Source organism: Kogia breviceps, chromosome 11 (genome assembly GCF_026419965.1).
Source record: "Kogia breviceps isolate mKogBre1 chromosome 11, mKogBre1 haplotype 1, whole genome shotgun sequence".
NCBI lineage: Eukaryota > Metazoa > Chordata > Mammalia > Artiodactyla > Physeteridae > Kogia > Kogia breviceps.
The window spans coordinates 79,540,557-79,563,878 of record NC_081320.1 but is presented as its reverse complement, the minus strand read 5'-3'; the positions used below and the strand labels follow the sequence as shown (position 1 = coordinate 79,563,878).

The 23,322-nt window shown below is 39.6% G+C and overlaps 1 protein-coding gene and 1 pseudogene across 9 annotated transcripts in view; one reads left to right on the top strand and one right to left on the bottom strand.

Annotated features, from left to right (window-relative positions):
* The window catches only part of LCLAT1 (lysocardiolipin acyltransferase 1), a 201,947-nt gene that overhangs the window by 140,839 nt on the left and 37,786 nt on the right, over nt 1-23,322 (top strand). For 3 of the 9 annotated variants that reach the window (XM_067007872.1, XM_067007870.1, XM_067007869.1), the window contains one exon: nt 13,249-13,311. The exons of 3 other annotated variants lie outside the window; for them this stretch is intronic. In XM_067007872.1, the coding sequence (XP_066863973.1) occupies nt 13,249-13,311 (63 nt within the window). Of the gene's footprint in view, nt 1-13,248; nt 13,312-14,007; nt 14,030-20,044; nt 20,211-23,322 lie in introns of those variants that run through there. 3 more of the 9 variants (XR_010835591.1, XM_067007876.1, XM_067007874.1) reach the window with 3 other exon arrangements.
* LOC131765726 (RING finger protein 122 pseudogene) lies at nt 18,525-19,961 on the bottom strand (annotated as a pseudogene).

Below are 23,322 nucleotides of genomic sequence, written 5' to 3'. Positions count from 1 at the left end.
TGGTAGAGGTGCAATCCTGGCTCTTGCCACCTGACTGCCTTTGCTCTACCTGCACTGGCTTTGAGCTCCGCTGGAGAAAATCCCCCAAACCATTCAGATTACTGCCAAAATAAATTCTTCGTTGCTGTATTAGTTTTCTAGGGCTGCTGTAACAAGTTACCGCAAACTGGGTTGGCTTAAAACAATAGAAACTTATTCTCTTATGGTCTGGAAGTTAGAAGCCTGAAATCAATGTGTCAGCAGCCACGCTCCCTCTGAAGTCTCTAGGGAAGAATCCTTTCTTGACTCTTCTGGCTTCTAGTGGTTGCCAACAATCCTTGGCATTCCTTGGCTTGTGGCAACATAACTCCAATCTCTGCCTCTGTCTTCACGTGGCCTTCTTCCCTGGGTCTCTCTTCTTCTTACAAGGATCCACTCATTTTGGATTTAGCTCCCAGCCTAATTCAGTACAGCCTTATCACAGTTTAACTAATTACATTTGCAAAGACCCTATTTCCAAATAAGATTACATTCTGAGGTTCCAGTGGACATGGATTTGTGGGGTGGTGGGCGGCGGTGGGGATGGACACTCTCCAACCCAGTATAGTTGCGGATCTCCAAAGAACCCTCAGTGCTGGCTGTTTCTCTGTATTTCCCTGGCCAGTTTTCCTGTTCTCTGCAGTAGCATTTTAAGCCTCCCCTGCCCATCCTCCTGCCCCCATTTCTTTCGTAAAGAAATCAGACACCATCAAACCAGGACTCCCTTCTCTTTCTTCCCTCAGACCCACAGATTAGCTGAGTCTATACTCATTGCTTCCTGTTGTAATGAAAGAGCTCATCCTCCTGTCTAAAATTTCATTTCGTTTATTTCCATCTCCACAATGTATCCCATACCCTTTCTGCCCTCTCAGGAAACTTCAGTTTAAACTCTGTCCCCTTTCTTTACCATAGCTTTAAACTTGAACTTACTAATGGTTCCTGTCTTCAGCATTTAATGTCATTCAGATATCTTCAGTCTTTAAAAAGAAAAAGGAAAAAACTGCACAATTGCACAACACTTTTCAATCGCTGCCCCTAGTCCAGCTTTCCCTCTACCTCTTTCTTCCCTTCAGATACAAGCTTCTTAGAAGAGCTGTGGACGCTGTCACTACAGCCTCACCCCTAATGGCTTCATGAGCTCTGCAGTCAGTCTCCCACCCCCGTGTCCCACTGAACCGGAACAGTCTCCCGTGTCGTAAAACCCAGATCTTGTCCCTTTTTGCCCCATCACCAACACTTGATCCTGATGGACATCTCCTTCTAGAAACATTCCCTGCCTTGAGGGTAGTTTAGGGAGAATTGGGGGCCAGGATAAACTAGATAGAACTAGAAGACTTCTGAGATCTCCCTCAATTCTAAGAAGCTGATGATTTTCTGAGATTTCAAGAATCTTCAGTTCTTTTTGTTTATAAAACTTCTTGGCAATTTGTGGTTATTTAAACATGGTAGTGCTTTAAAAAAAAACGTTGAGACTACAGAATGCAACAGCTTTCTCATGCGGTTACTGTAATTTCAAAGAGATTTTTAGTAACTGTATTTGTTATTATAAAATTTCTCAGAAATAGAAAACCCATTAGGGAAACTTTAAATAGAAACTGGCTGTACTGAATTTAAAATTCTAAGATTCATGGATACAGACTCTGATGCATTAAGTTATCTTTTGAAGTTCTGAAGCCTGAAATGTCCTCTTGTAAGAATATAAGGTTTTTATATGTATAAAAATAGACTTGTTAGCTAATTTAATTTTTCAGAGAGTAGGATGACAAATAATATAAGAGAAAATGGAAACTAAATGGTATGAGTTAAAACTTGAAGTTTATAATCTCCTCCCTTTCCTAACAATATCTATAGTATGAAGAACTCAGCTGTTTACGGCAAAGTTTTTTTTTTTTTTTTTGAACAGTTCTCCCTTTAGACAAATAGTTTGACTCTTGATTTGAATTAAATCAAGTTGCTCCACTTGATTTTAATTCAAGAACAATGTTTAAAAGATAATTCCAAATGTCCCCAAGTCTTCCTGGCCTAAAGATGCAGATGAGTTTGGGTTAATATCAAAAAGTCCCATCTTGGAGCCCCCCTCCAGCATGGCTGCTGAACCTCATCATCTCTGTCCAAGTGTCCACCAAGAATTTGCAAGTCTTGCTGTCTCATGGGCTCTGACCTTCTGGTAGAAGTTCTCCCTGCAGTCCACGGGCATGAGACACTGTGTCGCTGCCTAGGGCATGGCCACATATCTCCCCAAGTTGCCAGCTCCCCAAGGGCTAGGCAGCCCTGTATTCCCTCATCCCGACAGCAGTCCTCTAGGAAGGAGTTCCTTGAACTTTTAATCAGAATCTTCTCTTTCCCTGGGACTCAGTCCTTGGGGAAAAGCACATTGCCCTCCTCTTCTGCCCTCCTTTTTACCAGTTTCTGCTCCTGTGTCTGGGCCCCAGACATCCTCCTAAGAGGGTCTCTTTACTCCACCCTACCATTCATGTACATAGAGGTGGGGAGGGGGCAGGAAAGCAGATGCAAAGTCATATGGAGCTGCTGGTAGAGCTGTCGGGAGCCAGAGCTCCGGGATTCTGAGGCTTCAGACTTTCCCCTTACCTTTCAGTCTCTGCCCCTTCCCGCTCAATTTTGTCCAGCTGTAGCAAATTAATAAAACACCCAACGAAAGCCAATCAAAACTGCAGAAGTCTTCAAAAGTTGTTAAATTGTTGTTTCCTTTCCAATCTGAATTGCTGCAAACTTGATAGTTAAACAAGATTTTGGTAAACAGTACATTTTGTAAATTCTGCAAATTGGTTGTTTGGCCAATTGGCCTGCTTTCCAGTTCATCAGGTATTAAATCTCAGTTAGGTTCACTTGGAACTTCCTACTGCCGTAGCCCTTTCATGACAGTGAGCTTCAGAACACTTAAAAAACATTATGTCTTCAAATTCCACATTTAGTTTTATTGAGAACAAAATGTCGTCATCTCTCTGGGGTTTATAGTCGGTGTATGCAACACAGTAACAAGGGGTCTTCTAGGATATCACATTAGAGTTCTTTGCAACAGAGCTGGATGCTTTTATTTATTTTTAATTGGATGGATTGAGGAAGGGGTGGTACTGGAATGTGTGTTTATCCTAAGCCTGGAGAATCACTGTGAGGGGTGCCATGTTGAGGAGAAAAAAGTAGAGAAAGGGGAGAGTGTATTTCCAGCTACTAAAGATTTAAATTAAGACATACAGCTGAATAAGATTATATTTTTCTCCTGTTCACCTAATTCCCAAATTATAAAACTATTGAAATTGGATGTCTGTTCTTTAAGCACTAGTAGTATTAGAGTGAATTACATTTATGTATTACACTGTAGAAATGAAAGCAACAAAACAAACCACAGATTTGTATACCCGTAGATAGATAAACTTTAAATAAAAGCTATTTTATCTCTGTTATTCAAAGCATATCAGTGTATCCTACTATAAAGGGATGAACTTCCACCCACTGGTTTTGTAGTTCCCTTTGGGTCTGCTGTTGATTGTACACGCTTTTTGTCTTTGACGAATATTTAGCAACAGGCAAGGATGCTTTCTGGCTGTTTGTCCAGCATTTGAAAAGGATCCCTTGTAATAAATCCCAGCATCCAAGAGGTGATTCAGTCCAAGTTTTTCTGCCTTCTATATGGCATTTTCAATTTTACTTTATTGAATTGTTTGTTTTGAAACGGGGATGATAATTATGTTTCCTCATGGTGGGAGTTCAAGGACGTCCGCCTTCAGCTCTGCCCTTTTGGTGTATTTGATTTCACTCATATAGTCATTCTATTCCTAGAGTATCCAGAGAAGATTCTTGGAACCTGATTTGTCTATAAGAATTCTGGATCTTTCTGCTTAGGAAGGGCCTTCATCCAAACTCCTAGCAATTCTAGAATATTTGTGGGTGAAGAAGATGTGGCTTAAAACATCACTTAAAATAGTTTTTGTCGGCTCTTCACTTTAAGCTTCTACCACTGATCTTATAATACTCTAACTAGGGCTTTTGAGAGATTGCTTTTTAGATAGGAAAAAAGGTAGTTGCTTAGCTATCTGTTAGCTGAAACAGTTTTATAGGTGGCAAGGAAATCACTTGATTTCTAAAAAGAAGTGAGGACTGCATTAGAAAGAATAAGATTTGATTTGCCCTACCAAGAAGCAATAAATCTATTTATTAGCCACTCAGGTGATGAGTGGGTCTAATATATATTCTGGGAGTGATGAGGCATGGCTCCTACCCAACAGAGGGAAAACAATAGGCAAATTACAAATTTGGAATGGAAACTTGACATTAAAACAGATCATCTTATGTTTCACTGCTTGAAACTCAGCAGCAGGTAGTAACATGGCAATGTTAAATATACACAGAAAACTCAGATACTTGAGCATGCAAAAGGGCCAGGTCAATGTATTTTTACACGAATAAAAACAAGTTCAAGGTTGCCAAATATCATATTAAAACAAGAAAAAACGGTAAGTACCTATAAACCAGCAAGGATGTGCCTAACTAAGGCTAATTAATGTGCCAGCCATTACTTTCCCAGATAACACTAATGAAATACACTGTATGGTTTGTAACGTCAAAGCATGCTGTGATGATACAAGTTTAATGTTCTGAAATGTTCTCTTCTTTTCAGTCCTTTAACTTAGAGGCAAATTTGGGTAGCTGATATGCAGTTTGCTTTGCATTTGTCAATCAGCAGATAAAAGGGTGCTATTTTCACAGATTAGGGCATTGTAAAAACAGTTTGTATAACTAAAATTGTGTGTATTACAACTATAGAAGAAAAAAATGTTTTACTTTCCAAACTAGAGTGTGATGATCAACCCGCTAAACTACCCTCCTCACATTTGTAAAATGAGGATACCCTCCTTTTAGGATTATTGTCAGCAACAAATGACATAATCTCTGTAAAGAATTTAGCTCAGTACCTGGGCCACACTTATGTGTTCCATAAACACATCATAATTATTACTAATTAGCCGTTCAGGTACAGATTGCAGCACCTGAACTTTGAGTTTAGCATTGAATTAAGAAGTAGACTATTTATGTTGCATCCTTTAAGGTCAAAACATGAAAGTCCTTTTGGAACTATTTTTATTGCGTTAAGTAAAATAATATATTTATTTAACTTATAAATTTAGGTTATCAATGTATACAGATGTTAAAAAACAAGTGTTTTATATTCATGTATTATATTTGGAATGTTATGTTAACAGAGGAAATAATCCTACAAAAGTTTTATTGAGCACCTCCTATAACCAGACCCTGAAACTACAATAGTTAATAAAAATCAGAGAGCTGTCTCCCCTAATAATCGAAAGCCCACAGGCCATTAAGGGAACAAACATGTGAGAAATTAGTAACACGCTACACCATTTCATCTATTTTTGTCTTTCTCTTTGTTTTAAATACCCCCATGTAGTCTAGGGGTGAATACCTATACACCTCGAAAATGGGGCTTGGCTGTTGCTCTTCTTAGAAATGTCCCCACCACACCCCTTCCACCATATTCATTCCTTCCTTTGAATGTCCCTGTATCTTGTACATTCTCAAATGGGTAGCATTGTAATTTGTTTATTTACATGCCTATCTCTCCTACCAGACTGTTAACGTCATGCAAGTTATGGTTCAGCTTTGTGATCCCAGCTCTCAGCACAGGGCTCAGCACCTACCAAGCACTCCATAACAGTGGATGAATGGATACTTTGTACTCTTCCCTCTCCAATCCCTTTCTCATTTTCCAACATGCATTAAAAGAAAGGAATATGAAATAATCTATTTGATTGACAAGAAAACATTTTTTCCTAGCTTAGTAGTTATATTCATGTATAGTGAAGCCCTATTAATGTGACTTTCTCAATTCAGAATGAATTATATTGTTTATAGAGAAGGACAGAAATATTATTTCATGTACAAGGAAGGGGCTTGCCAAGCAGAGAACTGTGTGAATGAAACTGCTGGGGGACTGTTTAATCCATTTCATATATTTTAATAGCATCCGTTTATATCCATTCAGTTACCGGATTGATTACAAATGATAACAAAAGAGTCACCTGTTTGTTAAGGTATGTCCAATAGGAACTATTATTTGCCAACCTGTTACTAGCCGTTTCCTTTCACAAAATATACTTGAGGCAACAAAAATGCCATTCTTGAAGCAATCTGAACTGGAAAATAGATCTTCCCAGTTAACCCAAATTAAAGAGCTCTTGAATTCCCTACCCTCAATGTTGAATGGCTATAGCATAAGGCTTAGTTGAAGGACTTTAAAATCAAATCCAGTAGATAGTACATCCTGGCATATGATCATAAATTCCATATATCCCTTCAAAACTAATGTTCATTATTTATGACAAAGCATTCGCTGGTGGTTAATTTTATCAAGGATTTTAGTAAATGTATCTCAAAACTATTATTCAAAAATTGTTCTCAACACTTGAAAATCTACTTTCTGTGAGATGAAACTAAATAATGAGCCAAGTCTAAGACTCCATTAGGAAAAATAATTACATTTACTACTTATGCTGATTTTGACCATGACCTTTCTGTGATTCTATACAGCAAAATTAAATATTTTAGGATAATGTTTTAAGTCTCTAAGTAGTTTTTCCTGATCAACCATATTTGTTACTTGAGAACTAAGGTATGTTTTACATTTATACTAAAATGAAGTTTGTTTTATATGACAAAGTTGGACTTTGTATCTCCTGGACTTTCATTAATGTTATTTAATTGCATATCAGTCTGCCTGCCTGCCCCTCATCTCTTCATTCACTTTTCTATCTTCTTTAACTCTTTCCGTTCGTGTAAGTTAACAGCCAAGAAATCCAGTGCTATTTCCAGTTGTCTAAATTACTTAAGGCAAAATGAAATGAGTAAGTCTTAAAAACTATTAAGAGAATATTATACTGAAACTTCAGTAAAATATCAGATTGATTATAGTTTGTCTTTCCAAAGAAAGTCATATTCAAGAAAATACTGTTCCTGTACTTGGCAAAGTGTTCACTTTAATTATTGTCAGGATGATTTAATTAGAATTCACCATCACCTTTAAAAAAGAGTATCCCCTAGCCAGCTAATCAAGAATTTGAACATACTACTTAAATCTTGGTATGTCTGCAAACTCCACATGAAAAATTTTAAAAGTCTGGCAAAATGGCATATTGTCCGTATATTTTACCTGGGATTGATCCTAGCATCTGTCTAGTTGGAGAATAACAGAAAGTCTTCCCTGAAACAAATTTCAAGGAAATATAATCCAGTCCTTTCATGTGATATTTCAGTCAGGTTGGGCTTTTAATCAATGGGTTGGACAGTGATATACATTTTCAGGTCTCAGTGATTGAATTGTTTTAGTTTCTTTGCTGAGCTTTCTCCTCTTTCTCTTGCCTGAGGTATAAGCAGCACCACTAAGAAACTGCTGCTATGTTGGACTCCCTGTGTTTCACTGTGATGTCTTCACTTCCTCTCCCATTACGCAGAGGAGATTTTTGTGACACTGTAGAAGACAGCTTCCTATGAGTTTCATCAGAACGTGTAAAATTCTAAAATTGTCATCCCATGACTCTGCAATTCGTTTTATTCCCCACACACATTCATTTTTTTAAAAAACTTACACAAGAAAATGTAATATAGGTTTTATATTTTAATGAAGTTTTTGTAGTTTCACACTTATGTTTTTAGGACCTGGAAACTTAGGGATATGGTAGGGGCCTGCTATTTTTCATTATAAGCCTTATTGTGCTATTTGGTTTTTTAATCTATGCGTATATGTTATTCTAATAAAAATTAAATTAAGGAAAAATAATCAAAAGTTTCAGAAACTTGTTCATGCCAGAATACGTTTTTCTCTGAATTCACGTCGTCCTCCAGATTCACCTAGTTGGTTTTTATCCAACATTTCTTTATGAAAAATTTAAAACATAGAGCACAGTTCAAAGAAATTAACAGTGAACACTCATACAGCCACCATCTAGATTCTACCCTAAAAATTTTTACTCCATTTGATCATGTATCTGTCAGATAATCTGTTAGATAATCCCTGACTAGAGCTCTTTCATGAATTCCTTTTTTGGCTTACTCGTTTTCAAGTAACAAGTTTGCATCAAGTTGTACTGCTGTTTCATTTAGCCTCATTTACTAAGATTCCTTTAATAATATGTTGGGGGGGGGGGCTATACACATATTTTCAAAACCAGAGTTCCCAGGTGTTTACACCAAAGTGGCCAGTTTTTTCTGTTGGATTAACCATCATGTGGGAAGGTCTCATTTCTTTGCACAGTGTATAAAATTGTGATCTCCCATCTTTCTACTCTTGTCTCAGGAATTCTATTTTAATAGAAATGAAACAGTACATAATATTTCTCTAGGAAAAAACAATGAAACAAATTATTGGACATTGTTAAAGGTATCTACAAAGTTTATGCTATACTGGAATCTTGTTATATAATCCTCAAATATTTTAATGAAGCATAAAATGAGCATTATATACATATATACTCCCCCCATAAATCATGAACCTAAAGGCTATCCCCTTGATTAATGCTAGTTTTCAGAAATGATTGCCTATAGAGTTTATTGGTTTGTCTTTGACCTTTTTTCCTTCTCTTTTAAGTTCTTTAAAGATCAGTTTTAATCATGGCATTTTTGTGAATAAGAGGTTTATTATTTATCTTTTATTCCCTGAAACTTAAAGAGAATCAGTTTTCACTTTGTCTGTATATACCCATTTCTTAGTACTGAATTCCTCCCATCTTTTATCTGTTTTATTTTAGGTACTTTCCCGTAATATATTATTACTGGTGTACAGCAAGCCCTCCTGACCTTCTTCCTTCTTGTCTGGTTTCCCACTCCTTGTCTTTTTCTTAGGCCCACTCTCTTCCTGATTCTTATAGTAGACCCAGAAGTTTTCTTCTCTTAAGTTTTCATCATTCATTCCAATCACTACTGTATTGAGTACAGTTATGTGCCGGCTCTAACCTGAGCCACACTGGTGCCTCCTCCTTGTCTTCATTCTGCTAAACTTGAATTCTCAGTGCCTCCTGAACACACTGTGCTGTGCTCAGCTGGAACATCTGCCCTTGTTTGCAGTGCCGTGCTTACCCGTCCATCAAGACTCAGCTACTCTCAGCTTTTGCCAACCTTAATGAGGTACATTTAAAAATAATATGTTAGAAAGGTTTATTTATATCAAGGTGATATTTATACCAGTGTTTTCAAATAATAGGTCTGCATAGTTTTCCAGAAGAGAGCCTGAATTTTGGGATCCTAAGTTTGAATATGGTATGTTATCACTTTTCAAATATTTTTACTACATGCCAAGAACTGTTGTAGTATTTCTGGGCGATTTTTCAACACTAAAGTTCCTCTGTGAGTGAAGATCATTATTGAAGCGGTAAAACAACCAAAGTAGGACACTAACTTTACTTCAGTATATTATTTCCTTTGGTTAAAGACCAATAAGACCAAGATTGTGGGTTTAATCCCATGTGGGCCAGTTAACTTCCCACTAACAAATACTTTTCAGTATTCACATGAATATGACTAGTTTAGCACAAACCCATTTATCATGGTCGGTGCTGCAAGCTTCATATTCCAAGGTTAGCACATGCAGAAAATAATACATTTTAATGGAAGCATTTAAGTTATTTGGCAAGGTTTCTGTTTGCTTTTTTTTTTTTTTTTTTTTTCCAGTGCAGTGCCGGAGACATACCAACAAAGTGAAATAAATGTTGCATGTAAGTTCTTTATAAACAGTATAATTCAGTTGGTGTATCATATAAATAAAAAATTCAAAAATACACTAGAAAGGAATAGCATAAATTTGGGAACAAGACAGACTTGGGGCCAACTCCAACAGTGGGCTATTAGGGCGAATATAGTGATGGGGCAGATGGGGCAGCTCGTTAGGTCGGGGGACTGGTTGGATGGTATCCACCCAGCTTCCTTCTCAAAAGGCTTTCCAGTGCTAGGCTGCAGTAATGAGATTTAATCAAGTAGACAAATAGAAAACCCATAGGGTTTTTACCAGGAAATAATGGGCTGTTAAGTGTGTATGAGAGAGATCATCCTTGCAGCTATGTTAACAGTACAGCAGAGTAGATTACTGAGCTTTTAAAACCACAAACACTTTCTGCTACCGTGGATCTTACTGGATCTTACCAGCAGCTTGGAAAATGCCCCTCAGAAGAGTGTATAGTTCATTCCTTCTGCACTAGACAACCAGGTCCAGTATTTGAACCCCAAGAGATAACTTCTCAAGGCTCTCTTTAATTCATGAAGCCAGCCTTTAGTAAAATGGTTAAAGGGGTGAGGTTTGTGTCAGAGGTCACCTCTACCCTTTCTGTGCTCCTCATCCTGGACTGAGAGATCCTGCTCATCTTCGACCATCTTAGGCTTCTACCTGGACACACAAGCATTAGGGGATTGTTCTAAACTCTGGACTTGTCCAAAATCATTAGTTCTGTGTCTCATTTAAGAGCGTTTCACAACCTGTTAATCTAATCAGTGGTTTCTCCCGAATGCCCTTCTTTTCCTTCCGTTCTATGTGTTATGCACATTCAGTAACAGAGAGCTTTTGTTTTAATGATCTGAAATACAGGAGTGATTCTAATGGTGGAAAATTTAAGCACCATGGCCATCTACTTGGGAGGCTTTGTGGGCACATTGATCCTTGAGTGGTGCTCTTTCAATCACATTAACTCAGCCCTTGTTTCCCATCCCTTGTCTTTAGATTGATCACATTTAAATTTAGAGAAAGATGAGATCTCTAGAAATGGAGACTGTACAACTTTCCTTCTGAGACAGTAAAACATAATAACTTTGAACATTTTCAATGAGGAAGGAATTGAGCTAGAATCATAATTCCATGTCTTCCTAGCTGTGTGACCTTGGTGATTTAACATTTAATTAGTAAATGAGGGTAATAAAGCTTTACCTAACTTAGACACTGTGCTGCTTCAGTGAAATAAAATATATATAAGAAGCTTAGCACTAACATATAATGCAAATTATATAAGAAACAAAATACATAAGAAATAGTATCTGACACAGTAAACACTCAAAAAACTATTTCCTGAAAGTTGTAGTCTTTGGTACAGGGAGTAAATCATCAAAGAAATTATTCAAGAAATGATCCCAGATTTTTCTAGAAAGATGAATGTCTAGATTGAGAGAGCCCAGTGAGTGTGCAAGATAATGAAAGGAAAACACCTACCACAAATCATAATTATTAAATTTCAGAATACCAGCAACAAAACAAAGATCCTAAAAGCTTCGAAAGAGGCAAAATAACATTCAAAAGATCAAAAATTAGAATGGCATCACAATTGCCCAAAGCAACACTGGTAGGAAAAATAGAGAAAGTCCTTTAATTTTTTGGAGGAAAATGGTTTCCAACTAAGAATTCCAAATATAGCTGAATTCTCCATCAAGTGTGAGGACAGAATAGGTGTTGTCAAAAATTTAAGATCTCAAAGTTTACCTCTCATGCACCTTTCTTAGGGTGTTAAGGGAGGATGAATTCTAACAAAATAAAGAAGTAAACCAAAATAGATAGATAGAAGATTCAGGAAACAAGGAAAACAGCCGAGGAAGGGAATCTCCAGGATGATGGTGAAGGAAGATCCAGGATGGTAGCTGCACAACAGACCTTGAAGACTACAGTCCTGATCAAAGCAGAAGCATGGAGGGTTCCACGAAGAACGTCTCCAAGAGGATGAAACTGATAGATTGTCTGGTGTGTGTGAATGTACTGGAAGGAGATTTGTACTTCTGGCTAAGTTTGGGGATGAACTAGAGGCAGGTCTCTAGAAAATTAAGCAAAGGGAAAAATAAGGCCGTTATTAACTCCAGGGAAAATGATTAAGTAGCACAGGAAAAAAATGTAATAGTTACTATACAACTATATTGTGAATATCTGCCTTGTTTTTTAAAGTAAATACTAAATATTGACCTTATCAATATTAGGATATAACTGTATTAGGGCCATGGAGGAAGGGAGGAATGGGGAGAAATGCTACAAAAATCCTCATTTTTCACAGTAGGAAGTTGATAGATAACAGGAAAAGTATAAAAAAAACTTAGGAAATGTCAGCGTAGGCATTTCACATAGCTATATGGAGGTAAACATGAGAATAAACAGCTTAAAATGTTAGAAATGATTATCTTTGGGGAGTGGCATTACAGGTTAGGGAGGAACTGGTCAGGTGATGGCTTTTTATATTGACTAGAAGCCACGGTCATTACTAATGCTCATCAGTATGGTTCTTCTCTCACTCCATATGTGTCCAAGCACCTTTCCAGCTAGTCAGGACCATAGGACCAGCTCTGGCCCAGAGAGAGCCGCAGAGGCGTGTGTCGTTTCCGGGCTACAACCCTGCAACCATTCAGATCCTCCTTCCCAGGCCTCAGCAACCCGCAAGGGACAAGGACAGACAGGAATGCATTCAGTAGTCTGGAAATCTTTCCTCTATTCTTTAGAACTGTGACTTCTTAGCTTAGAGAAGACGAAGAGAAGATGTGGCAAACTTTTCTGGAGAGGGCCAGATAGTGAACATTGTAGGCTGTCCAGGCCATACAGTTTCTTTTGCAACTGCTTACCTCTGCTGTTGTGGTGCAAGTGAATAAGGGTCTGTTTTCCACTAAAACTTTATTTATGGACACTGAAATTTGAATTTGATGACTTTCACACATCATAAAATATGTTCTTTCGATTTTTTCCCCAACCATTTAAAAACGGAAAAAAACATTCTTAGCTCACAGGCTGCACAAAGAGAGGTGGAATTGGCCCGTAGTTGGCCAACCCCTGCTCTAAATATTCAAAGAATTGTTACTCACAAAAGCTAATAGTGATCTCAAGTGGCCTTGGCCTGCAGCGGCTTGAAGCAGGGTTTCAGTTCCGGGCCAGAGACTGAAGTCAGGCCGGGGCAGTGCGAGCGCTGAATCCTAGCCGCTAGACCACCAGGGACCAGTGGCCAATGACAAGGCCCTGGCCCTTCGGCTTTGCAGAAAAGAATTCCCACAAAGATGCAAAGTAGTGAAACATGTAATGTGTTTATTAGGAGGAAAAGGAGTACAATATGTGTGGATAGACACACAGGCAAACTCTGAGAGAAAGTAGTGCCCTCGTGGTAGTTTCAGTCACTTATATGGGGCATTTCTTCGTGGTTTCCTTTGGCCAGTCATTTTGATTTACCTGGTTCTGAGTCTGTATTTGGTGTGTCTCAGGATCCTCCCATGTGTGTCCATGCATCTCTCAGCCAAGATGGATTCCAGCGAAGAGGCCTATGGGTAAGCCTTGACATCACTCCCCTTTTGACCTCCACAGAGCTTTCTAGTCGGCAAGTTCTCCTTGACTTTAAGAATGAGAAATATATGGTCTCTTATCTGGGCAGGGCCCAGCCTCCTCTCTCAGTTGTCCAGCTGTTTTCATCTTGGAGTATTGGTCCACAGGGAATTCACCCTGAGGGGGCCTATCTTATCTCCTGACTCAATAGTATCATACTGTTTGTTTTTAGGAGACAGAACTAAAACTTGAGGAGTAGGAGTCCCCGGGGAATCAATTTCAGTCTCAAATTTCCTCATATAATGAGCGCATTTCTACAAATTAGAGCTGCCTACAATGAAAAAGGCTGCCCCAAGGTGTCCCTGTGCTTGAAAGTTTCACCCAGAGGTGGGAAGGCCCACTCCGTGTCCATGCACCCCTTTCATTCTTACATTTCATGGCCCTGTAAGACGATTAAGAGGAATCATTCCTATAAAGCTGTTTTAATGTTTTCCAAAGTACAGTCACTTCCCACTGGTTTTAGGACAGTGCTTAGAAAAAATTAGACTAGAGCGTGTGTGTGAGGGGTGAGGGTGGCGGAGGCCATAAGTACTTTAAATTAAGCATTTGTGGTGCCAAGCTTTGCAAAGACAGCTTGCTAGCTTAAACATGTTTGCACACAGCAGTATTTTCTAATTTAAATTCAATCCATCTCCAAACAGCCCCAGCCTAGACTAGCTGAAGGTATAAACTTCATTTTCATCTCATTAGGCCACCTGGAAGCTGCAATCAGTGAGTAGTCTTGAAGTCAATAGTCTGTCTGCTTCATTAAAATGTTAATTTCATGGCTTTAATTCTCTTTGTAAAATGTACCACTGCAGGACACTATATGCAGATTTATTCTAAAGAAGATCAATTTGCATGTCACATTTTAGTATATTGATTTCTCCAGATTTCTCTGTGTATTGCTATGCTTAGGAATTGCTTTCATGTTTTAAAAAGTGGTTAAACATCTAAGATATTTAGATATTTAAGGCAATTTCAGCCTAGCAAAATTAATTTTTAAATAATTCTGAAAGCTAGTTTCCTCATCAGTGACATAAATCCCACTTCTTGGAGTGAAATATACACCCCCTTTTTCCCCCTATGGCTCTGAATCTCCACCTTTAAAGAAAGATTCAATAGCAGTTTTGGTGAACAGTCATAATGAATCTAGATAGTGCCAGGTAGAAAAATGGATGAGCAAAATCTTTTGTCATATGAAGTCTTCTCAGTTATCTTTTATGTTTTGAAAGTGCCAATTTAAATACCAAGTTCACATTTTTACTCCTCAAAATCTTGAGTTCTGACTGCTTTCCCACAAGGGAACGTTAATCAGGAGACAACCGAGAGGCTGCTGCTGCACTGACAAAAACTAAGGTTCCCCTCGCAGTCAGTGCCCCAAGCCAGTAATCTGAATGATTGCACGACACAAACGCAGATGACGGTGCTGTAGGGCCTAGACCCTTGTGGGTATCTTGGACTCTTTCTTACACACATGTGCCAGTACCTTTACATCTTGCTGATTTTCCTCATAACTATTTTCTCCTTTAGGTCTCCCTGCAGACTTCCTTTCCTTTTCTGATCTCCAATGGAAAGACCATTCCCCAAAGTTCTGTACTCTGCTGTCAGCTCTTTTCTCATTACAGTCTCTCCCTTAGAATATACCTCCATGCTGTGGCTACCACTATCATCTGTTTGCTAATGATTCTCAAATTTATGCTTCTGACTAACCTGTCTCCTGCGGTCTGACCTACCTGGATCTCCAGTAAGTAGAGACACTTTATCTAGATATGTCTCTATCACCCCAAATATAATATTTCTAATACCAAACTACTTACTTCCTTCTCAGCTTCTCCATATCTGTTCATCACTGCCACCATTTTTATATATTCATCAAGCCAGAAGTATTCTGGGAGATGGCCCACAAGGATTTAATGTAGAAAATAAAAGAATAGTTCATCTCTTCCTTTTGATGAATGCCCCAAATTTATCTTGTACTAGGCCCATTGAATAGATTTAAGTACTTCTTAGCCCAAGCATACCCCTAAGAGTCTCTTCCCATTAACAATGATCCAGTGATATTATAGTTCTCTCTCATGTACCTTCAACTTCCACTATGTTACTCATCTTTAGGCATGGAGGATGGGGGGTTAATTTGATCAAGAGTTTCCAAATCATTTGAAGTTTTTATTGAAATGAACATAATTCCCAGACAGTCCTGAAATTACTCTGTTCCCAAGCTTCATAAGATAAAAGGTAGCTCTAAATAAAATAAAATTCAAAAAAAACAAATAAGAAAAGATAAAAGGTAGCTCAAGTCATCACCCCAGGGCTATTGGCTGCATGGGCTATAAATAGACCTGCCTTAGTGACTTTTTAAAATAGTTTAGCAAGTGGCATTCCACTTTGTGTTTCTTGGATAAGTAGCTCGTGCAACTCTTTTCTCAGCTACATGACTGAGGAGCAGATACAACTGGGCTTATAATTCAGATCCAGTGAGAAAAGCAAGCACCCAATTTTCTGTCCAGTCTTGATACCATCATCACTAATTGTCCCAGGCGACTGGGATATATAAGTCATAAATTTAAAGCCACATAAGTTTAAAGTCACCGTTTTAAGATATTATTTAAAGTCTCTTACTGATACTTGAATGAAAATGATTGTTAACAAGGCAAAGACATTTTTATTAAGCCAGTTATGAGTTAGTTATCACTCACTCAGCAGATATTTATTGAATGTCTATAATGAGACAGCATAGAACTAAGTGCTATATGACATACAAAGACATTGTTAATACTCAGACATTACTCTTGAGGAACCTGTACAATCTAGTAAAATTTCTGACTGAGTTGGTGAGTTAAAAAAAAAAAATTATAAGAACTACAAGATTAAAAGCTTTCTGCTTCCATATAATTCAGTGATGAATTCCTAAGGTCAGTTTTTGGAAGTCTCAGGTATTAATGCTTTTGTAGGTATTCACAGGGGTCTAGAGCTGATTCTATGACTACTTTTAAGCCATTCTAGACACTAGTAAGATCAAGAATGATTTTTCAGGGACCACCCCCTCACACACACACACACACACACACACACACCACCCCCAGAGCAGGAACAGCTTAGTTTGACACTGAAACAGACTTTGACCTTGGAACTTGGGGCAGGATACCACATACACACACAGAATTAAGTGATCTCTAATAAGCTGCATCTACAGCAGTACATGAGAAAAATATACTAAGTCAGCCTTAGAATGACTGAGCTTTTTTTCTAGACTGAAAGATACCAGAATATAAGTTTAGCCTTCATTTTAAATGTGCAAGCTAGTGAGTCTTATTGAATGTATTTTGCTATCAAGTTGCCTTTCCAAACTTCCTCAGTATGGGCAATATTTTTGTATATATACTATGGTTAAGAAAGGTGGAGGCCAAATCTACAGAGCTATTTGAAGACAGTCAAGTCAGAGAGACCCAAAGTCATTCTGTAACTCCAGCTGAGCCAGATATAGAGTATTTCTATTTCTTTAGAGAGAAAAGGAAATGTTGCCCCAAGAGTCACTGATGGATTTTCATGAGAATGATGGATAGTAGCAGCACCATAGAGATAAAACTACAAACAGAGACGAATGAACCACAAGAGAATATTCATTTATATGGTCATCCTACTCACGTATAAACCTTTAGTTTTCTCTGCCAGGCTGGATGTAAGAGATACTTTACTAAAATGAGGTTTGTTCATATTAAGTAGCAAATTTACTCCAAGCAATGTACATTCACTGGAATAAAAGATAACCTAGGGGCTTCCCTGGTGGCGCAGTGGTTAAAAATCTGCCTGCCAGTGCAGGAGACACGGGTTCGAGCCCTGGTCCTGGAAGATCCCACATGCCGTGGAGCAGCTAAGCCCATGTGCCACAACTACTGAGCCTGCACTCTAAAGCTGCGAGCCACAACTACTGAGCTCGTGTGCTACAGCTACTGAAGCCCGCATGCCTAGAGCCCGTGCTCCGCAACAAGAGAAGTCACTGCAATGAGAAGCCTGTGCACCGCAACGAAGAGTAGTCCCCGCTCACCACAACTGGAGAAAGCCTGTGCACAGCAACGAAGACCCAACGCAGCCAAAAATAAAATAAATTAAATAAATAAATAGATAAAAACATTAAAAAGGTAACCTAGTTTACCCTAGGAATGTGATAGACCATACCATTTCTCACTTTATTACAGGTCGATGAAGGAACCATTTTAAAGTTCACATGTGAGCCCCTAATTCTTTCGAATAGAATTAGGTATTCATAATCATACCTAGAAGAGTAATGGAAAACTTTTCCATTTCAGAAACACAGGCAAGAAAATATACCATAGCCCAGTTCTTTTCCATTGGCCACGTTCTCAATTAGAACAGTGTGTTTCTTCCGCTCTGGGTAAATGTTGATTAATTGATGTTTTGTTTGTAATGTGTTTCAGAAATGGAAAGAATTTCAGTTATATATGCAGTGTAATAAAATTAAGGTATTTAAGTTGTCTAAAAAGCTTTTGCTGCCAAACAACTTTTTTTTTTTTTAAGAGAAGCTTGTTATTAAATTTAATTTGCTTTAAATACATACCTTTTTCCCACCCTCACCCACTTGGGGGAGGAACAGAAAACCCCTACCCCTTCCATTTGGAGGAGTCCATGTATAAAGCCTGAGATGGTAAGGATGAAGTATAAAAATACTATTTACAAAGGGGAAGAGGGTGTCCACCACGACCTTAATATCCAGACACCCCCATCCCCAGGCCCCCTTTTTGCTCCTTTAGAAAAAAACCCCTGGGAATCCATTTGGGTGTAGACCAAGCCCTTCGTCTGGGGCGGTGGATACTCAAACCCCATCATGGAATAGGAAGCTCTGAGATCAACCGAGGAACAGTGAACGGATAGCACCTCAGATCTAGGAGGGGCAGGGGGCTGCCACCAACCCCCCTGTAGTCAGCAGGCCGGCCGGCCAGCCTTTGTTTCCATAGGTCCCATGGAAACATTGACTATTCTTCTGTTTATCCCTGCTCTCCCCATTTCCTACAGAGCCTCCCTCGCTTCCACTGGAGGCACTTGGTTCCTCCATCTTTCCTTCCTTCCCTTCTAACCTTCCTCTGGAAGGAGTGGGGAGGGGGCAGGGAGGTCACAAGTGGGGCAGAGCCTATCTCATCCCTTCTTCTAGGTCAGGGCAGCCTGTCCTCCTCAGGGGAACCCTCAAGGGGGTGTGTTCCAAGTTCTTGGCCAAATAGGAATGGATTTCTTTTCCCAGAGCAGGGACAAGGCAGGCAGATAGTCCAGTACCAGGATACAGTGGTCCTGATGGGCAAGTCCATCAGAACCGAGTAGCAGGGAAGCAGGCTTCAGGAAGCAGAGAGGTGGGCACGTCTAGTCTCACCCTGAGGCTGGAAGACCAGCCCTGCACCCCCGTCCCTCCAGGTGAGCATGCCCATCACCACCCACCAGTCTTGTTCACTGCAGCTTCGCGGAAGGACCAGGCACCCGTGAGGCTAGAGGTCTTCTCTCTCCAGGCCTTGGTATGGAGGCAGCACTCACACCAGCTCATCCAATAGGATCCCGATGCTCTGGGTGGCCTCTGAGGGACCAGCAATGGGCTTGTTACACATGGGGCAGACACAGCGTACTTCCAGCCACTTCACCAGACACTTGCGGTGAAAGGCGTGTTGGCATGAGAGCACACCCAGCTCAGCCTTCCCCTTGAAGTCCTCCAGACAGACTGCACAGGTCTGCCCATATAATTGTAACTTCTTGGCATCACCTTTAGGCACCGCCTCTTTATATCCGTATCCTTTGCTCTGTGCCTGGTTCCGGAGTTTGCTGATAAAATAGCAGCAGAAGATGAGGCTAAGCATGAAGACGAAGATGCCGGTGCCGAAGATGACCATGAGATGTTGAGGGGAAGGTCTTGGAAACTGATGGGTGGCATCGAGCAGGACTTGTTGGTGCTCACCAGTCCCAGGCCGCAGAAACACCCTGAATTTTTTTTTCCCCCAAATTCCGCGGTGTGCAGAGCAGAGTCGCGCGCCAGGACGCCTTCTCGCCGGTCCCGTTTCAGGAAAAACTTGGCTCGAGAGGGAGAACGAGCCCTCGGATCTGAAGCCTGGCGCCCCGCTCTCCGCGTCTCCGGCCGGCCCCGCGTCCCTCGCCCTCCCGGCCCAAACAACTTTTTGAGAGACTTTTAAAAAGATAATGTAAAGACCAATTATATTCTTCTAGATCTTAACTGTTAAAAATGTGCTTATTGAGAATACCGAAGTACAATTTGGGGGCCTGCGCTCCAGTCCTTTTATGAAATGGAAAGAACTAACTAAAGCTAGGAGGCAGGAAACCTAGCTTCTAAATTTAGTCCTTTTATTCAGCCAAACTCTAAGCTTCGTCCTTTTATTCAGCCAAACTCTAAGCCTCTTTGAAAAATTATTTAATCTCTCTGATCTTCAGTTTACCAAACTGAAAATGAGAAATCCTGAACTGCCTCCCTATATTAAATTCTTGACCCTAACCCCAGGGCTTTAGAATCAGATTGACCTAGGTTAAAAACCATCACCTTGTCCCTTACTGGCTTTGTAACCGTGTACAAATTACTTAACCTGGGTCTCAATATCCACTTCATGGGGTTATTGTGAGTATCAAAGTCGGATGAAGAAGTACATAGCCTACTGTTTGCATTTAGTTTCTTTCTTTTTTTTTTCTTAGGTTTCATAATACAGAGGAATCATTTTTCTAACAGGTACCTGTATGAATAGTAGATCCAAAGCAATGTGGAGAATACAAAGAGAGAAAGACATGCAGCCTGCCCTTGAGTATGTAATCTAATCTGAGAAATATGATTTTGACAAAAACAGTTTAAACTAGAAAAATGGTAAGTGCTATAAGAGAAGTTCACAGAAAGAGCTGTGGAATTTAGAGAAGGGAGGCTATATATACATTATGATCAGATCCCAGAGTTCAGATGACTGGGAGAAAATAAAACATAACCTTTGAATGTTACGAGATGTTATCATCTAGTGATGGTAGCAAACCACGGTGATGTGTACATTGGAAGTGAATGTTGCCCATCCACGTTGCATCAGTCTGTATTAAAAAGATAGTGGATGTTGATAGGCTTCACTGAGAAGGGAGCATCATCACTTCTGAAGTATTCATGCCAAAATGCATAACTTGGATTAAATCATGAGGAAACATCAGACAAACCAAATTGAGAGACCTTCCAGAAAATAATTGTCAACATTGGTTCCGGGATTGGATCCTGAACCAGAAAAAGGACAATAGTAGAAAAATTGGCAAAGTTTGGGTAAAATTTGATCAATAGATTAGCTAATAATAAAGTATCAATGTTTATCTGGTTTTATTTAATTGTACTATAGTTGTATAAGATACTAACATTTGGGGAGGGTGGGTGAAGTTTACTGTAAGTCATTTTAGCACTTTGCAACATTTTTTATAAACCTAAAATTATTCAAAGTAAAATTTTGAAAAAAATAAAGAGAACAGATCCTCATATAAATCCTTTGCAGATGAAGATAGCTCAAGTAAAGATCTGGTTTAGATTCAGATGTGAGAATTAAAGGGGAGCTGAGCTGAGCAGTCACAGCAAAGCTGTTTCTAAATTTTAAAATATTTTGACAGGTTTCAGTTGACTCACAACCCAAAACGAAAATGTTGCACATAAAAACCAGAGATCTAAGTAATCGCATCCTCAGAATTTGTAGTACTCCGGTTTAGAATAGGGTTTACTGGCCAAGACAAACCATCCCCCCACTCCCCTCTGCCATCCCATGATGTGTACTAAAATTATAGTGTTCCATGGCAGTGGGGATTGAGCTTTTTTTTGGGGGGTGGAGGGTGGGGTGGGGATTGAGCTTTAAATCCTGCTTCAAAAATGCTGTTAGTTCTTCCTTTCTAAATGTGCGATTATTTGAGTAGATAGGGTAGCTAATTTAGATTCTTTAATTGGGGTGTGTGTGTATTATTTTTAAGGGCCTGATCTGTGTTTCCTACTGTCCATTAATTACTTAAAAGCACTTACTACTTAATGCAGACCTGGGGTTCAGAGGATTGAGTTAATCATACTCCTTAGTTTATAGGCCATTGTTGTTGGTCTTGAGCAAAGCTTCTTTTGTTTTTGTTTTTTATTTATTCCACTTTTCCCTGTACCCTACTCCCATTCCTTCCTTCTTCCACAGGTATTCTGATACATGTAATGTGTATCCTTTTGCTTCTATTGTTCCTATAAAATTTTTGGTGTGTTTTTTTTTTTTTTTTTTTTTTTTAATTAATTTTTCTGGTACGTGGGCCTCTCACTGTTGTGGCCTCTCCCGTTGCAGAGCACAGGCTCCGGACGCGCAGGCTCAGCGGCCATGGCTCACGGGCCCAGCCGCTCCACGGCATGTGGGATCTTCCCGGACCGGGGCACGAACCCGTGTTCCCTGCATGAGCAGGCGGATTCTCAACCACTGCGCCACCAGGGAAGCCCTGGTGTGTTTTGTATTCCTGCATTTTTAAGTTTACAGAAATTGGACTGTTTAATATCTCATTGTTTCTTGCTTTTTCACTTAGCATTTTGCTTTTAAAATTTATTCATATTTGTTAACCAAAATTTTAGAAAAGGGGACTTGATTGAAATAAGAAGGTGTTTATGTGGGGTTTACTAGGACTGCAGCCCAGGAGCTACAGATTCAAGAGGCACTTGAATTGTGTTCTGCCAGACTACAAAATGCGGGAGATTTATAAAGGCAAAAATCGCAAGGTTACAGTTACATGAGTTGTTTATCAAGAATTATAGGGCTTCCCTGGTGGTGCAGTGGTTGAGGGTCTGCCTGCCAATGCAGGAGACACGGGTTCGTGCCCCGGTCCGGGAAGGTCCCACATGCCGCGGAGCGGCTGGGCCCATGAGCCATGGCCTCTGATCCTGCGTGTCCAGAGCCTGTGCTTCACAACGGGAGAGGCCACAACAGTGAGAGGCCCGCGTACCGCAAAAAAAAAAAAAAAAGAATTATAATTGGAGCTGGCGAGAAGTAAGGATGCTTGTTAAAGTAAGGATTGGTTGGGATCCCAAATGGTTGCATGGTTACAGGGAGAGACCTTGAGACCATAGTGGTGCAGCTGGAAGTGTTGTTCTGAATGTGATTGGTGGTATCCTTGGGTCTCGTACAGTTCAAAGAAAGTTCAAGTTCTCGGTGGTGCAGAGGCATGTCTGAGACCAGATCCTCAGTGGCTGCCTGATTCCATTCTTGTAGGCCTGAATTGTGATTACTCCATTATAATTTCAGTTTGTCATCATGCTGTTAAATGTGTATCTAATCCTTGGCTTCTGACTACTGTCTTCTCCCTGGTGTGTCCCTTCCACATCTCAGTTATTGAGGCTCCCAAAGACAGACATGCAAGGTAGCCTCTAACTCTCACCATCACAAAAGCACTGCTGTTATGCTGTCTTCTGTAGCCGTGTGATACATGTCCGAGAGTATGAATTGCTGAGGCAGAAGATTAGGTAGCCTTAACTTGACTAGATCCACACTGCTCTCCAAAATGGTTACTCCCCTCTAAACTCACTCTGGCAGTGCTTGAGGGTACCTGTACCCTCTCACTCCTACCAGCATTTGGTATCATCCAGCTTTCTACTTTCTGCCAGTCAGATATGTGTAAAGTGGTACCTTATTGGTGTTTTGTTTGCATTTGTCTGATTACAGAGGATTTTCATGTGCCAATTAGGTTTCTGCATTTCCTTTTCTATGTTTATATCTTCTGTTTTTCTATTGAGGTTACTATAGTGACTTATTGATTTGTATTAGTTCTTTTTGTGTTATAGATATTAATCCCTTGTTCAGTTTTAAATATTGCAAATATGTTCTTATTTAATTACATATTCACTGAACAGAAACACTTAATGTAATCAAACTCAGTAAAAATTTTTTGCCTTATAATTTATGTTCTTGAAGTTCTTTTTGTGATACGCACGCCTCTCACTCTTGCAG